At 44.5% G+C, this 22,358-nt stretch overlaps 1 protein-coding gene across 10 annotated transcripts in view; it reads right to left on the bottom strand.

The window, feature by feature from the left end:
- Positions 1 to 15,404: 15,404 nt before the first annotated feature.
- Positions 15,405 to 22,358, bottom strand: part of ALMS1 (ALMS1 centrosome and basal body associated protein) — a 146,890-nt gene continuing 139,936 nt past the window's right edge. For 6 of the 10 annotated variants that reach the window (XM_072629039.1, XM_072629101.1, XM_072629163.1 and 3 more), the window contains 2 exons: positions 18,944 to 19,043; positions 15,405 to 15,790 (listed from right to left, as the gene is read on the bottom strand). In XM_072629039.1, coding sequence (XP_072485140.1) covers positions 15,746 to 15,790; positions 18,944 to 19,043 — 145 coding nt within the window. In that variant the 3' untranslated portion in view covers positions 15,405 to 15,745. The remainder of the gene's footprint in view (positions 15,791 to 18,943; positions 19,044 to 22,358) is intronic. The other 4 variants (XM_072629740.1, XM_072629815.1, XM_072629236.1 and 1 more) reach the window with 1 other exon arrangement.

Genomic DNA, 22,358 nt, shown 5'->3' with positions numbered 1-22,358 from the left:
ACCTCGGACGCTCCCTAAATATGTGACACGGGACAATCTGATTTTATCCTCCGTATGCCTCGGTTTCCCCATCTGTAAAAGGGTGGTGATGATAATAGCACCCACCTCACAGGGTTGTTGTGGGAGTCTAATAAAATAATGTAAAACATCTTGCAAACCCTTAAAATGCCCAATAAATGGAAGCTGACTGTAGAATCCAAGTCCCTCGAACTGAGGCTCTCCTCTGTCTGTGTCTCTAACACTGGAGAACACAGTAGCACCATGCTTCGGACAAAGTCCAGGACTGATTTAGAGGGCCAAGTATCTAGAAAACAGTCCTAGATGTGTCCTCAACGTTAAAAGTGACATGGAATTGGGGAGAGGGATGGATAGGATAGCTGGGGCCAGGACATGAGGTTCTGAGAAAACCAAAAAAGGCCTTTTTGAGATCCACAACCTCTCCCCTTCCCCGACACTGTCATACCTTGTTGTTGCTCTGGGAAGCTGCAGACCCATCACCCCTTTCACTTTTGAGGTCCTTGTTTTTCTCTCTGTACTCTATGACAACACAGTCCATCAACAATCAAAACACTCGTATGAATCTTGAGACTCTTGACAGTAGCTGTGTGATGATTTGAATTGAAGCTGCCTGTACCGGGGTATTGATAGCTAGTTCCTTCTTTCTTTCCTGCCCTTCCTTTCCTTCATAAACATCTAAGACACTTAGATATTTCACCACTCCATGCCACCTCTTCTGGAAATGTTTTCCTGTCTCAGGTAGCGATTGATGAACAAGTGTGTGCATCTCATGGACCGATTGGGTGTCTAGTTCAGCTAGTTTAGCTAGCACTTTTGCACAATCTATCCCAAAAAATGATTACAAGTTTCCTTCTGTTAGTACAATGTATCCTGAAATTTATTCCAGTTCTCTGGTCTAATTGCACAGACTTCTTCTATGCCCCAAATGAGGTTCCTTAGCTTGATATAAGCTGGTGTAATACTCAGGAACCTTGGGGTTCCAATAGGAGTCCTCTAAAGGTCAATGGGGGTTGAGCCACTTGCAAGGACCAACCTGTTTGCTGTGTGAGTAAAATACAACAAAGGCAAGCTGAGGAAGATCTTCTCTAAACAAAACAACAGCTTATTAACAGCAAGGTGTATAGCTGTTAATGAAATGGGTCAGACTGAGCTGCTTCAGTCAAGTCAGTGACCACAATGAGAAGAAAAAAAACATCTTTATTGAGATGAAAGAAAGGAGAAGTTCTAGGTGGTTAAGGAATGTCCCAATTGGCTACAGCTGGGGAAGGTGGGGATAGCCTTCAGGTATAGATGATTGTGCTCCTCTGACAATTAAGGAATGTTAATTGCTTTATGGTATTCAACTGCCTCTTGTAATCTCAACTAGAAAATCAGAATCACCTAGACCAGGACACCCAGCTGGTTGTTCCTTTGGGAGGTCTAACTACCCCTAATTACACAAGATCGGGCAAGGACAGAACTATCTTTTGAGATCCCTGGTTAAATTGGTCAGCAAACAGATGCCCCACTGGCTACCTTGTAAGTATGATAATATCATTCCCTTTCAACCAAGTCTTTAATGCTCAATCAGCCTTAGGAGAGATTTCATTCTTGAACTTAACTGAGCTATGGAGCTTGACAAAATGGAGAATAGGGTCTATTACAGAAAGGAATCAATCACTAAATGATACAGCATAATTGTAATTTCTTTGGGAATCTAGTGAAAGACCCTCCAAATCATGGCCTAGGAGAAGCTATTGAAGGAACAAAGATTTTTTTTCTTTTGCTTTGACATATCTTGCAAACTACCAGCACATTCCCAATTGAGTTCTCCACAAGATATAGCCCCTCTAAACAGAGAAGTAAAACAACATAAGAGAGTGATTTTAATTGATTAAGTGATACAACCTTGCACTTTGATGTTTGATAAAAGAAGGGAGGCTATGTGTAGCAACTATTTTTGTGGTGCCTAAAAATTGTTAAGTGAGAGGATACCATCGACTGGGAAATGACTGAATAACTTGTGGTATATGATTGTGATGGAATATTATTGTGCTGTCAGCAATGATGAGCAGGACGTTTTGAGGAAAACCTGAACTTACATGAACTGATACAAAGGGAAATGAACATGAGCCAGGAGAACATTGTACACAGTAACAGCTATATTGTAGGATGTTCAGCTGTGAAGGACTTAGCTATTCTCAGCAATACAATGATGCAAGACAATTCTAAAGGACTTATGTTGTCCATCTCCAGAGAAAGAACTGATGGCGTCTGAATGCAGATCAAAGCGTGCTTTTAAAAACTTTTTCTTGTTTGTTTTTTGTTTGTGTTTTCTTTCACAAATATGGAAATACATGTCTGCTTATGTGTAATCTAGATCAATTTCTTACTGTCTCAGGGACAGGGAGGAGAGGGAGGGAGAGAGAGAATTTGGAAGTCAAAATTTTTAAAAATGAATGTTAAAATTGTTTTTTCATGTAACTAGGAAAAATAAAATGTTAATTTTTTTTATAAAAGAAAAGAGTTTTTTTGCAAAAGTGGGTGAGTGATTTCTGGCAAACCCAGTTTTCCCTAGAACGGCCTCAGGGACAGTGAGAAATAACAAAATTGAGCAGAGGATTCACAAGCAGGAGAGATGAGCTAAGACAAGCCCCAGTGAGATAATCCTCACCAAAAATGAAAGATATGACAACAAAAGACCAGGCTATAAGCTCAGGATCCCAGTCAGTTCAAAGGGGTCCCAGTTTCCCTTCAGCAGCTCCATTCCAAATGGGAAGAGGCCAATATGAGAGAACAATGCAACCACAGATCAGCCACTCTACCCAAGACAGGGCAAAGCCTACAGACCAGACTCCCAGGCTGAGGCTCCTCCATCAAGGTTCACGATCTCCCTCCCAGCTAGAGAGGACAGGACTTTTGAAGAAATGGTCAGCCATGATGACTGGGTCTCCATTCTGAGCTGAGGACAGCGAGTTCAATGTAACTGACTCCCATCCTGAGTTCTGTGCTACCACCAAAGTGGCAATAACTACTTATTGAATAGCCAAAAGAAAAATGACAATAAAATTGTTATTGAGATGAAGGAAAGGAGAAGTTCTGGGTGGTTAAGGATTGTCCCAATTGGTTACAGCTGGGGGAGGTGAAGTAACAAAAAGTATTGGGGCATGTGGAGGGGAACCTTCACCAGCCATCCCTAGCAGAGAGACTGAAGAAACAAGCAAGCAGAATGTTTCCAATACCGGGAACAGATGAGGTTATATAAAGAACATAGAGAGAAAAGAGAAGAGAGCCCAGCATAGAATCCTGAGGAACACCTGCAGTTAGTGGTTGTGAAATCCCCTGTCTGGCCTCTCTGGCCTCACTTTCCAACCCTCTCTGGAACCAGCCAGTCATGTCCCCAGAGGGTAACTGATTACTCCTCCCCTCAAAGTTCTAAGGGTAACAACGTTGAAAGATTGTGGCTTCCAACTCTATCATTCACAAGCCCCCATCCAGCGGGCTCTCCCCAAATAGCAATCAACCAGTTGATGTCAATTAATTTTTACAAAAGGATCTTTACTGAGAAGCCAAAACAAAGGACATTTTTAAAAAATCCTTTTGAATAGGGGCCTCAATCCCTTCTAGAGAAAGTGCTAAGGTTAAAAGTGATTCTCCACAGCCCAGGAGTGCACTCTCCCTCTCACTCACACAAGGTCTTCGGGCAGAGTGGGCTCAAACATGAGCAATAAGGCTTTAAGGCTTGCATGTAAAGTCAAGGGGTACCTCAGTTCCTGGACCTTGGAGTCTTTTTTTCATTAATCAGAGTCCCCATTCCCTTATGGGACAAAACAAATCACTCACTCCCTTGCTCAGTTTGCCCACCACCTTGTAGGATACAGTATCTCAAAAACAGGTCCATCCATGCCTGGGCTAAGTCAATTCAGATGCTCCTCAGGACTGATTCCTCATTGAACTTATCTACTATCGCTCCTGACTGATGGTCACTACTATTAATTCTTCTTGATGACCTTTCAAAGCTCCTCTCAAAGCTTCCATCACTAAATACCCATTTTGTTTAAAAATGAATTGAAAATGTCCCATGGCAGTGACAGAAGAAATGGGAAAAAAAAAAACAGCACACTGGCGTCAGGAAGACTTGAGTTCAAATCCAACCTCAGACACTTCCTAGCTGTGGGACCCATGACAAGTCCCTTCACCACTGCCTGCCTCAGTTGTTTCACTTATAAAATGGAGGTAGTCAAAATTCTACACCTACCTCTCAGGATTATTATCTCATAAGATGAGATAATATTGGTAAGGCAATTTGTAAACCTTCAAGAGCTATATAAATGCTAGCTGTTATTATTCACTTAAATCAAGAAAGCATAAGACAAAAGAATCAGGCACTACAGGCTCAGGGGCACATGGTGACTGGGTGGGGAGACAAGGCAGCTACAGAAGCTGCTGATATTCCCACTCCCTGGTAGCTCAGAACCATCCCCCTCCCTCAGAAGCTGCCAGGGAAGAGAAAGTAAAACCGTCCCCTCATGTTTTTGCATCCATACTCACTTCCAGTACAGTCTCTCCGGTGTCGTCTATCTCTTTGGCTCTTCAGCCAGATTTTCCATCACTCCACAGCACCAACCCCTCAGCCCTCACAGAGCCAGAAGAAGCCTCACCAAGCCTCCACATCTTGGATAGAAACTAGAAAAGTAACATGGCTGATGTTCTGTATCATCTACCAGAAAGCACAAAGGTGCCCATACTCTAAGTCTTGGGCTCTATTGGCTCATTCCCCTCATTACATAATGAAGAAATACATGGGCTAAGAATCCTGTGATCAAGTCACAGAAAAACTCCAAGGGGGGGAGGGGGGAGATGAATTAACCACGAGGACTCCAAAAGTAGATGGAAAACTTACAAAAGAGATGAGAAGCCAGAGATAAAGAATCATATTAGAACTCTTGAGGGGAAAATGTGCAAAGGAAATAAATATACATCCTTGAGCTATCAATCCATCACAACACAGTAAAGTTGACCTAATCTGAGAAGCAAAGATGACTTCATGAATATTATTGCCAACCTTTCAACACTCCCAATATTGTAATCTGGTCATTGCAATAAATCAAGTAGTTTGCAAAGGAGATTTTATATTGTTGTCTGTCCTTTGTTTTCTTTTTTTCTGTCCTTTGTTTTCAAAGAGGACCAATGATAACACAAGGGTGATGTCTTGACTTGAGTGTGAACTGGATTTCAGTGAGGCAGAGTTGCACAAAGTCTCAACCTCCTTCTTTCTCCCAGTCATCAAAGTCCAGTTGCAGGACAATATTCAGGATGACTGGTGATGGCCCATGATGCAGTGGATGCCTTTGGAGTCTTTGATATCTGACTAAACTCTAACCACTTCAACCATGGCCATTGGAACAAATTGTTCTCACCTGCCCATTCCACTGGGGAAGGTCTTCACGATTATAGAAGTAAAAAGATGAAACCCTCACTTTTGTACTAAAGGTACCAAATTCCTCCAAGGCAGCATATTACTTTTTCCTGAAGAAATAGATGGAACTTTCAGAATTGATAGTGAAAAGCCTGGAAAATAGGTTTGAAAATCTCACTCAAGATTTTATTCTGAAAAAATGGAGTGGAGCAAACAGATTTTAAAATTCCAGTGACAGGAGAGATGTTAAAACAGGGTCAAAAGACTAAAAATTTGGAAGATCAAAAATAACCTGGAAAATAGAATGAGAAGAATCACTGAACATCCTAAAAACCATTCAAAAAATCTGCAAAACCATATTTCACAAAATCATAGGAGAAAATTGCCCTAAACTACTTGAACAGAGGGCAACATAAAAATAGAATACAGAGGCTAAACATCCTTTTATTCCTTCCAAAGTGATTCCTTATTTCTTCAGAGAAGCTTCTCTAAACTTCATCCTTGTTCAAGCCTCCTACAACTGCACCACCACCAGGACCTTGCCTCTTAATTTATTGAGAAAATTCAGGCTGTTTGATGTGAGCCCCCTTTTTTTTCCTTTACCTTCATCTCAAAACTCCTTGGCATCATCTCCTTCTCTCTCCTCCTTTTTCTAGTCTCTGACAATGAAGTGGTGCTTCTTCTTGTCAAAGCTATTCCCTCTTCATCTATGCTTAATCCCATTCCCTCCCATTTTCTCCAGAAGATTGCACTCTCTCCCTGTCTCTCTGGCTTCTGTTCCCCTTTCCCCCTTTGTATCTTCCTCCTTCCCCACTTCACCCACCACACCCACTTCCTTCATCTTGTCTTCAACCTCTCCCTGTCTGGTGGGTCCCTCCATACTGCATTCAATCATGCCCTTAAAAAACCTTCTCTAGATCCTGACACCCCCCTCATGCCATCATCCCATATCTCTTTCCCTTCTAAGTCATGAAAAAGCCCTCTACATTCATTGCTTCCACTTCCTCTCTTCTCACTCATCTGTCAAGGTTTTGCAATATGGCTTCCAACTTCATCCAACTGAAACTGCTCTCTCCAAAGTCACTAATGACTTATTGGCAAATCTGGAAATCTTTTCTTACCTCTCATCCTTCTCAACCTCTTTGCTGCATCTGACAGGTTGCTACCTTCTGTTCCTAGAGAGTTTCTCTTTTCTAGGTTTTTAGGATAACATTCTCTCTCGTTCTGCTCCTATCTGACTACCCTTTCTCATGTTCTTTTGTTAGTCCATCCATATCAAAACCACTAACTATAGGTATTCCTCAGGATTCTATACTGGGCTCTCTTCTCTTTTCTCTCTATACCCTCTATATAACCTCATCAATTCCCACGAGCGTAAACATCTTGTATGTGCAAATGACTAATTGATCTATATATCCAGACCCAATATTTCCCCTGAACTTCAGTCTAACAATGCCAACTGCCTAGTGAACTTTCCAATCAGATGTCCCAGAAACATCTCAAATTCAATGTGTCCAATCTTTCTCCCTAAACCCGTTCCTCTTCCAAGCATTGCTATTTTTATGTTTCATAAACTCAGAATTTTCCTCAACTCCTCCTCCCTCATTCTACCTAGCCAATATGTGGCCAAGTTTTGCCCCTTCTACTTCCACAATATTTCTTACATTCAACACCCTTTCTGCACTCACACAGTTACCCTCCCCATATTTTATCTAAAACATTGCCAGTCATCTCCTATTTGTTCTCCCTGCCTCACCATTCCAGCCCATCCTCTCTATTGTCACCAGAGTAATTTTCCTTAAGTACAGATTCAACCACATTATTCATCAACTCCAATGGCTCCCTGTTTCCTCTACTATGAAATATAATTTCCTCTCTTTAGCTTTAATTTCCTCTCTTAGCTTTAGCTTTACAACTTAGCCATGTTGTACATTCTTTTCCATCCATGCTTTACAATCCAGCCAAGTGACTTTCTCTCTGTTCCTCATAATGGATAACTACATAATGCAGAGCACGTGGGATAGCATCTGTACACATGGAGAAGCTACTGTGATGATATATCAGAAAAGTGCATTGAAGAGACATATTGTGGAACACACGTAGACATTCTAGGATCAGTTCCAGCTGCCTAACCACTTGATCAGGAAGAATTCATTTAATTGGTTTCAGAAGCATTCAAAAAAGCCTGTCAACTTCAACTATTTCATCTTTTGCCTCCTGTTTTTTTAATTTCATTTCTTAATTCATGAGAGATTATTCCAACCAGTAGAGTTTCAAAAGATGACAAGAATGAGCCACAGTAATCTAGAGGCTAGAGTCAAGACCCAGTTTTACAACTGGTGTAACATCAATGTCCCAGGGAACAAGGAGTGAACTTTAGCACCCTAACCCTAACTGTGAGGGTTGAGACAGACTCATCTGACTGTCATGTCTCCACCAGGAATGAATTTGGAGGGAACAATGCCATGTAGGAATTGTGCTAAGTTTCAAGCATGCTTTCCCAAAGATTTCCCCAGGGGAAAGTAAGTCCCCAAGGTGAGTATGTGGTGGTGGTGGTAAAAGGAGAATGTTTGTATGTTTATTAGATATAGATAGATAGATAGACAGACAGACAGACAGACAGATAGGGTAACCCTTAATAAAAGCTAATTGATGTTGTTAGATGGACTTGGGATGGCTAGTCGCAGGTCCCCTCACAATGAGGGGAACATAGCTGGTTAGTGCTTGAGTTGCCAGCATTAGACACTACTCAGTCCCTCAGGGTGCCCCTCTAGAACTCTGAGAGGGCAATGAAGCCAGACTGCCTCTGAAAGAATGAGACAAAGCTTTCCACAATGCAAACAAAATCTCATTTCCTACCTCAGTGCCTTTGTACTGCCAATCCTCCATGTCTGGAACTTTCTCTCTCTCTCCTTAACTCCACATTACCATCCCTATCTTCATTCAAGACACATATCCAAGTACGCCCTTCTACATGGACTTCCCCAGTCACTCCAGATGCTACTGCCCTCCATCCCAAACTACATTCTAATTAACAGAAGCGATTACATAGTGCAGTGGACAGAGCATTTTATCTGGTGTGAGGAAAACATGAGTTCAAATACAATTTCAGATATTTATTATCTGTGTGACCTTAGGCAAATAATTTGACCTCTCAGCCTCAGTTTCCCTTATCTGCAAAATGAGGATAATAATGGTACCCCACCGCTCAGGGTTCTTATGAAGGTGAAATGAGATATTTGCAGACCTTAAGCCCTTCAAGTGCCATATACATATTATCTGCTTTTATTTTTGATCACTATTACATTTGTATATGCTTTATATTTGTGCTGCATATTTATATGTGTACCCGTGAACCCCATTAAAATGAAAGTTCCTCGCAAGTAGGGATTGTTTGATTTTTGATACTTGCATTCTGCCTAGCACTGTGCAGGTAGGGGCACTAGACCTGGAGTCAAAAAGACCTGAGTTCAAATCCAGCCTCAGACGCTTACTGACTGTGTGATCCTGGGCACTTAACCTGTTTCCTCCAGCGCCTGCCTCCCAAGGTTGCTGTGAGAATCAAGTGAGCACAGTGCTTTGCATATATTAAGCACTATATAAAGGTTAATTTTTATGATTCTTAGGAACACCATTCCTAATAGTTATTGCTGACATCCACAATGGGTAAGTAAAGCCAAGAGCCTCAGGAATAGCAGTGACCCTTCCCCAGAGCCTGGTTCTGCTTCCAGACTAGCCTCAGCAACCATTGTCCAGTGAAACAATCCTTCTGGAGGCATATAGCCCCTGCCTCCTCAACCATCCCAGGAACAGAAGACTTGGAACAGAAAGTTCTCACCACCAGAACCCTTGGCACTGTTAAATGCTTCAGCATCAGAAACTGATGGAAATGACTACATAGACACATTGCCCATGTGTTTTGCTGCTGAACCTTAAGGACCAGGGGGTCTTTCTATCTGACTTACACGTCAACCCACCTCTACGTGTTGTGTTCCTTTACTGGAATGTGTGTTCATCCATTGCTGAAGAAACCCATGCCATCAGAGCAATGATGACATGACTTGCACTTGACTTTGTTTTGAGTGAGGGAGGGCTGTGCAGGTCACCAGCCTCACTTGTCCTCCAGAGCCATCTGAATCCAGTGACCAGATATTCATCAGGATGACTGGAGATGACCCAGGATGAGGCAATTGGGGTTGTGACTTGCCCAAGGTCACACAGCTAGTGTGTTAAGTGTCTGAAAATGTTAACTTGAGTAGATAACTGATAACCTTGGCACATTTTTAAGCAAACTTCTTTTTCTCTTCTACTTTTCATATACTTTATGTTCATTAAATTTAGAAAAAAATAAGATTTTTAAAAAAGAATATGAGCTGAGCCCAGTGCCTTGCACATATAAACTCTTAATAAATGCCCATTCATTCATTCCTCAGCTCTGCCTCTGTTGGCTGGGCAGTGCCAACTGTCAAACATTCTCAATGGGTGGACGGATTGGGAGAAGAGAATAAACACTTATCTGGGACCCACTGTGTGCCAGACACTTGAAAAATACTCAACATGTATCAATATGTAATTTGATCCTCACAAGCCCCTGCGAGGTAGGTGCTTATTATCCCCATTTTATAACTGAGGAAACTGAGGCTCCCAAGTAGGGTCAGGAACAAAGCTAAATGAATGTCATCCACATCCTCTTCACCCCCCCTCATTCCCCAGAGGACTCCAGAGAGATATCATAAAATCACAGCTATTTGAGTGAGGAGGCCCTCCAGTCCAATCTTCTTTTACAGGAGGAAGCTGAGTCAACCTCAGTTTTCTCTGTTTTCTAGGTATGTTATTTTCAGTTGTGTCCATCTCACTGGTGATCCTGGAGATGGTTTGCCATTTCCTTTTCCATCTCATTTTACAGAGGAGGAAACTGAGGCACCCAGGGTTAAGTGAGGTACCCAGGGCCTAGGGTCACACAGCTAGTTAAACTCTCAGGCTGGATTTGAACTCAGCTAGTTAAACTCTCAGGCTGGATTTGAACTCAACATACCTAGTGCAGAAAGCCTCTAGAAAGAATCCAGACCCTGTGGCCTCCTCCTCACTCTCTCCTCCAAAGTCAAAAGCAGTTGCCATTTTCCCACACATATCACCACCACCAGCAGACGCTCCCAAAATGGTATAAGCTCTCAGAGAATAAGAGCTGGCAGTGCCCTGGTCAGAGTTTTGAGGATCTTCTGGATGTGCAGGGGAAGGACTGGGATGCCCGTCCTCTTTCTTTCTCCTTCCCTCCCCCAGGGCAGAGAGGGACATTTTCTCCTATGAACCTTCCAGTTCAAAGATCTTCTGATCTAAGCGGCTCCTCCAAGGTTTTCACCCACTCCATCAACAAGCATTGATTGAGTTATACCTACTCTTCCAGGCTTGGCTCTCACCAGCTTCCTGGTGGCCTTGCTCTTTTCCTTAATGATGTTCATCTATTACGTGAACCAGGGACCAGCAGGGGAAGAGGGCCTGTAAATGGGGAGGGTGGGTGAGGAGAAAAAGTAGTGCCTAGCAAGCTGAAGGCCACCAGATTAGGCATTTAGGGTTAGAATCGGACTTGGCATGGCCCCCTCTTGCTCCCACCTGGAGTTCTGGGTCTTTCCTCTGAACGCAGGAACGACAGAAGCAATGTGCCAGAAACCCCCTCAGACACCATGAGACCCTGGGTAGGTCAATTAACTTCTGAATGCTCCAGCTGCAGAGAAGGTGCTGACTTGTTTTGGCAGTTTCCTCACCTAATAAGTCGCAGGTACAGGCCCTAACTATTGAACCACTGAGACCTATATTTAATCACTCCAACATTTATTAAGCACCTCCTCTGTGTAGATCATTATGCTAGGGAGAGATGGGAAGTTTCAATGAATTAAGATCATTAGGGCACTTGGCAAATCTTAAGGCATAGTATAAACGCAAGCTATCAGGTGGCCACCAATAAGTATTGAACAATAATTATAACCCCTCCTACCAAAGAGCATGAGTTAGTTGCAGGGGGTCAAATGCCATGGTAAGTCTGGCACCAATATGGTGAGTGTTGGTATGGGGGAGGGGATCCACTGGGCTGTGTAAGAAGGGGCAAACTAGCTGAGGTCAGAAACAAGGGCATAAGTTCTGTGCCAACGAACAGTGAGATCCTACCTGAGTGACAGCTACACTCCCATCCTGAGCTAGACAAAAAGAGCCAGACTCAAAATATATCTTAAATTTTTTAAAAATAGCAATAAATAAGGAACAGTGCCTGGTCTCATGAAGTGAGCAGTCTCATAAGGGGATGACAAACAGAAGTGAATGTATTCTACAATATTATATGAAATGTGCATGAAAGGTGCATTCACTCACTACAAAGATTTTTTTTTAAGTGTGAGGGGATGGATGTGGGAATGGTTTTGAGCATTTCGGTGACCAACCTGGGAAGGCTTTATGGATGGGGTGGAATTTGAGGGGCACAGAGAGCTTGGCAGCCTTCAAGTGGGAGCAAGGGAGAGAGGAAAAGGGGAGGATGGTGACCTAGGCATAAAGGACTGCTATGTGAAGGGACCAGAGGAAACATTCCCAACATAAGCAGGAGGGAGCAGACATGCCTGGAGAAGTATAGGGGAGCAAAGTGGCCTGGGATGTCTGAGAGAGATGCAGGCAGGAATATGGAAGCAGTGTGGGAAATGGAGAGGGGACAAGATTTTCTCACTGGCCTAAAGCCCGACAGGTCAAGGGTGTCCCTGTCCATAAGTGCCCCAGCCCCTGTGAAGGTAGGATCAAGCACAGACATTTTCGAACTCAGCAGATGTGTAGATTTGTTTTGCTTACACATCTTTAGTTGTTAACAAAGAAGGGTTTTTTGTTTTGTTTTTGGAGAGGTAGAGGGGGTTAGTGAGAGGAAGGTCAAAAAAATAAAGTCTAGTATATTTTTAGAATAGACTAGGAGAATTCTCAGAAGAGAATAGGAAGATTGGAAGGAAGAGACAAGTGAGACAGCCTTGGGAACAAACTTGTCGAACTGATTAAATTCCTTTTTTTCGATGTAAGCTGTACATACTGACACTCATGGTTTGTGTCCAGTCTGTTCTGCGCATCAGTGTATATGGAAGTGCTTGTCACTGGTGATGTTGGTCAAGGACAGAATAACAAAAATAATTAAGAATGTGGTAGAGAAGACAGGCAGACTGGGGAACTCAGCCAGCGGAGCCTGTGAGGCTGGCCTGAAAGGACCACACGTGTGGCCATCACTGGAACACTTTCCCCTCTGGGTGGTTTTTCTCTCCTTGTAGGAAAAGGAAGACTCATTTCAGGGCAGAGAGGAAGAGGAGAGAGCATTATCTGACCTGTACTTCAGGAAGCCGAAGGCTTCGGCACTTCTCTCTGTCCAGCCTGTTCAGCTACTGCAGATTAGGCCTGAAAACTGAGGAGAGCGGGTCTATCTGTTCCGGCCAGGCTCTGCTGCCCTCACTGGAGATCCATCCTACCTACCAAGGCTCTTCAGCCTTGCCCCCAGCGGCAATGGGCCTGAGGGGGAGACCGCTCTCTGGGTTCACTGCTTTCCTATTGAGTCACTCCTCCTTTTGCACAGATGCACATCAGAACAGAGCCTTCTGATTGATGCCATGCCCCCTAGCCTTAGACATTTGGACAGACATTCCATGGTATTGTTATTTTAACACATAGGCTGTTAGGTGGTGCCACAGTGCCAGCTGTGTGACCTTGGGCAAGTCACCTACTCAGTGTGTTTCTGTTTCCTCCACTGTCAGATGTAATAGCACCTCTCCCAGGGCTGCTGTGAAGATCGAATGAGTTAATACTCATAAGGCATTTAGCTGTTATGGTTAATGCGGGGTCAGTGGCCTGAGGGCAGATTGTTCAGAGGGGGCTTTAGGGGCGTGGGTCAGTGTTTCAGTGTATTAGTCTGCTTTCTTCTTTTAACTAGTCTGATTGAATCAGGGCCGGCAATGTCCTGCCTGCCTACCCCCTGCAGTAGGAACGAGAATGGCCTGTAAAGGTGAACCCTGGTAAAAACCAGTCCCTGCACATTTAAGTCTCCACCCCCAAAAACAACTGACTGGTGGCTTGTGTGGCACCATCTGGTGGCCAAACTACATCATTAGTCCCTTTCTGGATGGTTAGTTCACGAAGGTGCCATCTTGCTTCTAGATTGAGGAAAGGCCAAGGGACAAGGCGGGGCATGGGGTCCTTTAGCCATGGAGGTGTCTTGAGTCACCAGAACACCTTCCCTCCCCTACTCGCACTTGTTAGCAAAGCCAGAATCTGGAGGATACGTGCTGTATACAGTGCCTCTTGGCTGTTCACTTGGTGGATCTGTGAGGAGTGATGAAAACAAGACAATGTTGGCGCCAGAAGGGACCTCGGAGCTTTCTGCTCCGGGCCCTCACTTCACACAAGATATCTGGGGAGAGCAGTCATGCCAGAATTGGAGTGGAGGTCATGTTTTTTGTCCCTCAGTCTACCAAGGAATGCCTGGGAAGCCCATGCTGCCCCTCCTGGGAGGGGAGGAGCTCAGAGTGGCCATGTAGCCTTCCTGGAATAGCCAGAGTCCAAATGAAAGTTAAAACTTACAGGAGAGAGAGCAAAGATTAGGTACCATCAATAGATAATGTATGTATATATAAATGATCTAGAGGTAACAGATAATATATGATGGATAACAGGTATATAAATAATAGTTGATAAATAAAATCCAAACTGATACAGCACAGATACAGGCAGCTAGGTGATGGAGTGGATAAAGTGCTTAGCCTGGAGTCAGGAACACCTGAGTTCAAATCCAGGCTCAGACACTTACTAGCTATGTGACTGAGCAAGTCACTTCACTCTGTTTGCCTCTGTTTCCTCAACTGTAAAATGAGCTGGAGAAGTAAATGGCAAACACTCCAGTATCTCTGCCAAGAAAATCTCAAATGGGGTCGCAGTCAGACACGACTGAAAACAACTGAACAAGATCACCGATGCAATAAATGAGAGCTGAGGAAATGGATCTTCATTAAGCACTCAAATTGTGCCAAGCACTATTAAGGCTGGAGATATAAATATAAGCAAGGGAGACATTCCCTACCCTAAGGCTCCTAAGTAACTGGAAAGGGAAGAGGTGTGGCTGAGGAGCCCAGGACCCAGGAGGAGCAGGAGCACCTCCCGGGTTGTTTGGAGGACCAAATGAAGCATTTGTAAAGCACTTGGCAAACTACAATCCTGCATGAATGCTTTATGATGCCCATTTTACAGATGTGGAAATTGGCACTCAGAGGTCCGGTGAGTTTTCCAGGTCACAAAGTAATGCCTACAACTACAGCCAAAGCCTGGTCTTGCAGGCAGTGTTTGGTGCTGCGTCCACACTACCAAATTGCTTCTCACGGCGCACTTACTTCATATTCAGCACACTGTGGGGACTCGGCATCTCAGGACTATGAGGCTGTATTCCAAAGGCTTGAGGTTTTATGTTTTTAATTCAACTGAGGGAGCATGTGCCAGGCACTGAATGGATACATTCTCTTGGCGGGAGCCTGGGGGAGGGTACTGTGTTTGGGACTGAAGCAAGGGGCCAAGGTGTTGGGTCCCCTTCGGGCTGTGGCCCTGACATTTGGCTTCTGCTGGTGGTTCATCCTGTTCCCTTGGTCGCCCCTGCTCAGCCTGGAGCATACAAAGGCCTACAATATTCCCTGGCAAGATTCGCTGCAGCCCGTCTGCCATTAGGGGGTTCTGCTGGGGCTTCCATCTAGTCCAGCCTACCATCCCACCTAAGAGAAGGCTCTCACTGGACACGAGCTGGATTTGGGAGGGTTCTTGGATACTACCTCTATCAACACATCCTCCTCAATGATAAAACATAAAGCTTAAATATTCCCTGTCCAAAGCCTCCAGAGCTCCCAAGCCCTCAGAGCCAGCCCTGGCTCCTTTGCAAGGGCCTCCAGAACCCCCTGAACGTTTCTATCTGGGGAAGAAAGAATTCTAGGCTGCTTGCTTTGCTCTAAGTCAAAAGTCATTTATTTTCTAAAAGTACAAAAATACATACCAAACAAAAAAGCCCTGTTCCTGGGAGGAATTGAAAAATAAAGGCACTCTTTCAGAAGTCAGGTGAGAAGGTCCCCCCAAAACAAAGTCATGTTTATCTGCACCCGTGACTCCCCCAACTCCCTACAAAGTCATTATTTTTAAACTGCCAAAAACATCACATAACTTTTATTAAACACACACAAAAACATATTCAGCTGTTAAATATTCACATCGCACGTAATACGTACACCTAAGTCTGGAATTTTAAAAACACAAAATATAAAAATTCAAAGAAGATCATCTTGCTCATCAATCCCAAGGAACTTTTCTCCCTAAGACACGGTTGGTGATTTTCTGTGGAAAGAGAGACAAGAAACATGGTTAACAGGGCCTTCTACTTGTCCCAGAGGTTGGCCCTGCCCCAGACATGCCACTGAAGAGACTGGCATAGCCTCCTCCCACTTCCAATTCCCCAACTTCAGTTCCAGAAATCCTGGTATCACTCAGTAAATGCTGGATTGATCTACCCAAACTCAGAAGTACCATGACAGTCCAAAGGAAAGACCTAGTACTTAGAGCTCTACAAAGCCCTCAGCTAAGACGTGTCAAGGATGGCAGCTTGTCCCCTAGTTCTCCCACTAATTCATACTTTGACCTGGGATGGGTTGGTCTATCCTCCAAATCCTCATAGCCATAAATGAGACATACTGCATTCCTTCCTCCTCACTTTCTCCCAGGGGATGCCTGCTTCATCCGTCCCAGATGATGGGGCCACAGACCATTCCCCTAGGATATTACTACATCCATCAAGAAAGCCTGTGACTAGAGCCCTGATCCTTTTCCCCTCATTGGTCCCTAAAGACCTTTAAAAACCAAATTCCTACTGTCTGAAGTTGTTAGTGGAAAGGGTGCACACAGGGATGTAATGTTAATTATGTTAATGAGAGTTCAAGATCTTCCCCACCCATTAATGGGCCTGCCCATTAAGGGAAGCTTGATTAGAGGAGACTTGTTCTGTAGGAAGGCCCATACCTTTCTAATGAGGCACTGGCTCTCAAGGGTTGTGATGTTCTCAGGTTCTGAAAAGTGTATAAATACTCTGAGGTGAGGTTTTACTTTGGGGCTTACTCACTGGAATTGTCTGTTCAGACAAACTCTCTGGGCAGTTGCTAAGGAGTCCCCCCAGCTTTGAAAACCCAGATGTTGGTGCTTCTCTCTCTCTGGCAGCTATGCAATGGTCAGACTGCAATGGATCTGTCTGCTGGTCTGTGATGTATGTAGTGCCTATGGTCAGACAGTTGGAAGCCCTGTATTTTCTCTGAAGTTCAGGGTGCTTTTTCCCCTAAACTCAGTGAATGATACATGTGCGTGATTAAAGTAGATTGCTGACCCCTCAAAAGTTGCTTTCCTTTTAGAAAAGCAGATCTAAGAACTTGTACAGCAGGCCCTCCTGCATATGCCAGGGTCCTTGCTGTTACAAGGGAAGACATCATCTGAGCCAGGACTGGGCTTCCCCCTTCATCTTCTACTGCACAGTCATGCATTTCCCAGGCAAGGAGATGGGAGTGCTGGTTGCTGGGAGTTTGTTCATAAGCCTCCATCACACCAGCTGCAGAGACAAAGTGATGCAGGCATGGGAGAAGTGCAGAGAGGCAAGTGGCAGCTGGGGACCCCATCTCACAGAGCCCTGCTCCTCTGACAGGGAGAGCCAGCCCTCTCAGCCTGTCTGACTTGGGCCATTTGGTTGCTGTGTGTTTTAGAGAACACAAAACAAACATTCCTTTCAGGACACAATGAGTGGTTAAGGCTGGAGTGCTCCCTGCTCCCCATGGTTGCCTCCTTGGAAGTTCACTCAATCCCTATTTATCACCCCATCAGTGGCTGTGCTCTACTGACTCCTCAGTGGGTTCAGGGCCTGGCCCAGTCTTTGTCTTGTTCCTAACTCTTGTCTTCACAGGAGGGGTCTTCAACATACACACTGAGATTCTCTCATAGATCTGAACCCCCACTTCCTCCCTTCAGCACTTCCCATGCCCTGCTGCCCCCCACACAATGGTCATGCATCTCACTTTCATGTCCATGCGCCCCCAAAGTCCTTCTGCCTCATCCCTCTCACCCTCCTCAGGGCTCTCCCAGGTCATCATCTGCCCTGACTATACTGTCCTCATGAAGCACTCCAGCCTCCACTGTCCTCTTAGTGACTCCCTCGCCCAGCCAAGCCTCAGCCTTGGACTAGTCCCATCTGTTGCTGAACATAGCTGGAGGAAAGCACAGAACCAGGCTGACTGGGCCACCACAAGCTTGTGAGATAATCTCAAATAGAAGCAAGGCAATCCTTATCCATGTCCCTGAGAGATTAACGCCACCCCCCATTTGCCACAATTGCTTTTCCAGAAGTTCATATCATTTCCCAGACCTTCTATGGTTCCCCCTCCTTCCCCTCTCATTCTCCTTCATACTGCACTAAAAAAGCCTGAGGCCATTGGCTACGAGCTCCCCTTCTCCCTCCTCATCTCACATCCCACGTGGCCGTGCTTCTCAGCAAGGCAAAGCCCTCTCCCTGCACGACAGACCCCATGCCATCCCATCCCTTTCAGATGGCCCCTACCATCACCCCCACTCTTCTGGATGACTGGCTGCTCCCCTACTGCCTACAAACATGCCCATGTCTCCTGCTCACTGGATCTCCTTTGGAACCACAGGACATCCTGTCACATTGGGCTGAGTGCTGGCTTTATCACTTACACAATCCACATGACTCCCCTTTCACAGAACGGAGCTGGGTGGGGTCATGGAAAATGGCCCAGAGTCAAAGAATGCATCCTAGGTTTGCTCAACCACCCATCTGACCTTAAGTAGATTACACCACCCCTGGGGACCCCAGTGTCCTCACTGTAAAAGGAGGCAGGTAGACTCAATAACCTCTAAGATCCTTTTCTCTTCTAAGGCCTAGGAAGCTACCCATTTCTTGGTGTACATAAACAGATGTGGGCTTTTATATGAGCCCCTCAGGAGGGAAGCACTTCATTTATCGTGACCCAGAGCCAGGAGCCCAACAGCATAGAAAACACCCAGGGATTCAGTGACTGACTGACTTTTTCTATAAAGATGCAAAAAGTCAAACATCTTCCATATTCTGATAAGGGTTTGAAATTAAAATCTGGCCATGAGGGGAAGCCCACAGGCAACTTTAGGAATTTCTAGACAGCCACATCATTCAACATCATTCCACATTAATATGTTGAGTTGTCACAGACCATCAGGTCTAAAAGCAGCTCAGCTACACAAGTCCTGGCTCATGTGCCAGCCAAGGCACTCCCTCCCAAACCCTGGCAGAGGCCTAATACATAGGACCACACCCCACCCACCCACCCACACATTCACACACACCCCCCCTCCCCCCCCCCCCCACACACACACCCATACCCCACCTCTAGTTGCTCCCTTCTCAGTCCCCTCAATGCTTTCGGTCCTGACAAGTCTGCCGAGTGTGGCCAATGGACTCACCATTTTGTAGAGCTGGGCCTTATACCGGTACGTGCTGTAGGCTGACTTTCTCTGCTCTTCTTCTCGCCTCTTTCTTACTTCAGGAAGCTGTTCATAGATCCTTGAAAATGGGGAAACAGGTCACCCAGTTACTCTTACTGTTCAGGATCACGGCACCCGCTACTTGTGCAAAGTCTCCTCTCCAACTTCCTGAGAACATCATCCCCTTCACAGTCCCCACTAACTTGACGGGAGAGAGACCAAGGACAACAACGGTGGCTGTATTTTTAGTTCAATAAGAAGCTAAGTAGAGAGGGCTGGCCTTGGAAACAAGGAGAACTGAATCCCTCCCATGACACCCAGTGGCTGTGTGACCCTGCGCAGGTCACTTGTGCTCCATGACAGCCTCTGAAGTCAGAGCATCAGAGCTGACCAAATCGCAGAAACTCTCAACGATCAAAGCCCCATTACATGGGCTCTGCCGAATGAGGACTCAACGGACTTTATAGAAGCCAGTTATGAGAATCCAAAGGGTGGGAATAAGGAAGGGAGACAATGTCAATTCTTCCCAGATCTGACTGAAAATGCCTTTATTCTGCAGCCTGGGCTGCAGAGGTGGCTCTGTTGTTCTTGGGTTAATGCCCCTGCCCCCATCTCCAGAAGGCACAGGAACTCCTAGAAGAAGTGGGATGAAGTCCGAAGTTAAGAAGAATGCCAGGAAGGAAGAAAAAGCTAGTAAGAAATTAGGGCCTCAGATTTAAGTGGTGAGAACAGAAGAGAGATCAGTCGCTCTTCAGGAGTCCAAGTCACCAGGGCCAATTTGGCATTAAGATATATGCCATAAAAGGTTCCTTTAAAGCACTGCTGTTCCAGTCCTTGTGGCATGGTGGGGATGCGTGGGCCCAGACTGCTTCTACGATAGGTCACTGTGGCTATTTATTACAGATAAGGAAGCACAAGTCCAAAAAAAGGACCTCCATTTTCAGGACATCAGTTCCGTCCGGCATTCCTGGCCTGGTCACAGAAGGGACTCATCGAGACAGAAAATACCTTTTTAGTCTCCTGTTCACCTAACATGCTAACTTGTACTCAATAGGAGCTCTCTACATTTCAATGACTGATATGAACACCAAGCTGCCAATTTCTAAGTCCTGGCCACTGTGGACCAATTAGGAATCTCCTATTCTTGGATTAAAAAAAAAAATGGCACTGCATATACGGAAGCCTCTCAACAGTTTTCTTAATTTATAAAATGGCAGGCACTTTCAACTCTCAAGGCTGTGATTCCATTCTCCAAAAACCCAGCCACGTGAAGGGGACTAACTGGCAACTTGTTTCTCAATCCAAGTAGTTCCTAGGGTAGCTTCTGTCCAATACCTGCTCATCTCCTCTTCTCAGCTCCCAATGTCATTTTTAATATTCTAGAGCAGGGGTGGGGAACCTGTGGCCTTCTAAATCCTTAAGTGTGGCCTTTTGACTGAATCCAAGTTTTACAGAGCAAATCCTTATTCTATAATATTTGGATTCACTCAAAAGGCCATACTTAAGGACTAAGAAGGCCACATGTGGCCTTAAGGCTGCAGGTTCCCCACCCCTGCTCTAGACCTATTATCAGTGGCTTTTGTAGGGTTACTTCTCCCAAATATAAGGTCACTCAGAAGATTTAACACTCACCTTGCCAAGATCCAGATCTATTATCTAGGTAGCTATTATACAGAAAAGTTCTAGCAACCCTGCCTCCCAGAAGTCCTACTCCCTAGCCTATCAATAAGAGAAAATGTCTAACACTACTTGTACGTTTATAGAAGCCTCTTTGACTCTAGAAGCCCCAGGTCACAAATGAGGTGATGAGGGAAATAAGGCTGATTTCTAGACAAAAATACTCCATACAGGCCAATGAGTGTCATCCTTTTCAAAGTGGTTTTTTAGAGGCTATGACACATCCTTTAGTCTCAATGGAAGTAAATACTACACTTCTGAGAGTGGTACTGCTTTGGAAAAGGTCCAAAGGCATTTGGAGCTAAGTCTGGTAAAGACAATGGGTGAATGAAGCAGCTAATTCAGGAGTTCTTGTTAGGTCAGAAAAAGCTAAAAAAGCAGATGGCTCATAAACAGAAACTGTTAAAGAATCTACAGGAAAATCAATGATGGGTCTTGTGACACACACACCTTCTCAGCACAGCCCTCAGTTGAGTGTCTAAGCTCTGACAGGTCTGTTTGACCCTAAAAGTTTGCTTCTCAATAGCACCTCGGCAAAGTGTTTTTCTACAAAGGTGAACAAAGTGCGTATCAGACAATCATACAATCTCTAAAGTCAAAGATACCTGAGAAGGCATCTGGGCCAACAGCAACTCTGGCTATACTACAATTTTGAGCCTGAAAACCTCCAGTGTGAGAGAACTCTGCTAATGCCACGTTGAGACAGTTCTAATTGTTAAAAGGAAAAAAAGTCTTGCCTTGCATCACACCTTGAGACTTTGTCCCTCAGTGCCCTCCCAACTGTACTGCCTCCAGCATGGTTCCTCTTCATACACTCGGCTTACTCCAGTCCCATTTCCCATCTTCGTTCTTTCATTGCCATTTTTACCTCCTCCATAAGCAAGATTGCGTGTAGGCGGTTAGAGTCCAAGTGCTAGGCCTGCACTGTCCTTGGCAGTGACTACAGTTACAAGCATTTTTGAAGATCTTTTCCATCTTTTGTCTGTTGTCTTCTATTTTTATCCTTAAGCATGTTTAGGATGACTTTTATTTGGCTGGGGCTCTGAGCAATGCTTCTTTAAACCAGTATTCCTCTTCACTGTTCCTTTTTCATGAGGTGGATCAGCAGAAAGAGAGCTGAAGTCAAAAGACTTGAATTCAATCTGGCCTCAGACACTTACTAGCCCTATGACCCTGGGCAAGTCACTTAACCCTGTTTGTCTCAGTTTCCTCACAAGCTGGAGAAGGAAACGGCAAAGCACTCCACTATTTTTGCCACCACCCCCCCCAAAAAAAACCCAAATGGGCTCACAAAGGCTCAGACATGACGGACTAAAACAACTAAAAACAGCTGCTCATGATCTTCCATTTTCCTTCTCTGCAATATTTTTACAAGCAAGATGAAATTCTAAACTGGAGGTGTCCTTGGCTGCCAAATCTCTGCTTGGAAAACAAATCAAGTGTTTACTAAGGTTTTCTTGGTTTCTCCCTTATCACAACTGTTTATATTAATCAATCTTCTACATGAAATTTTTGTGATCAGGACCTGTGAACTTTCCTCTGACACTATCATTTTAAAAGCATTAAGAGAATGTTTAAATGTCAGTCTAAAGTGGTTTTAATTTCATGTCTGACTTTTTTTATTATTAGTCTTTCCAGCTCTGTATTAATTTTGATATTTGCTCTATAACAAGTCAGAACTCTGGCTCCCATATTAATGAGTCATTTCATTTTTGTG

The sequence above is a fragment of the Notamacropus eugenii genome, chromosome 1 (assembly GCF_028372415.1).
Source record: "Notamacropus eugenii isolate mMacEug1 chromosome 1, mMacEug1.pri_v2, whole genome shotgun sequence".
NCBI classification, from domain to species: domain Eukaryota; kingdom Metazoa; phylum Chordata; class Mammalia; order Diprotodontia; family Macropodidae; genus Notamacropus; species Notamacropus eugenii.
This window is presented reverse-complemented; position numbering and strand designations above follow the sequence as displayed.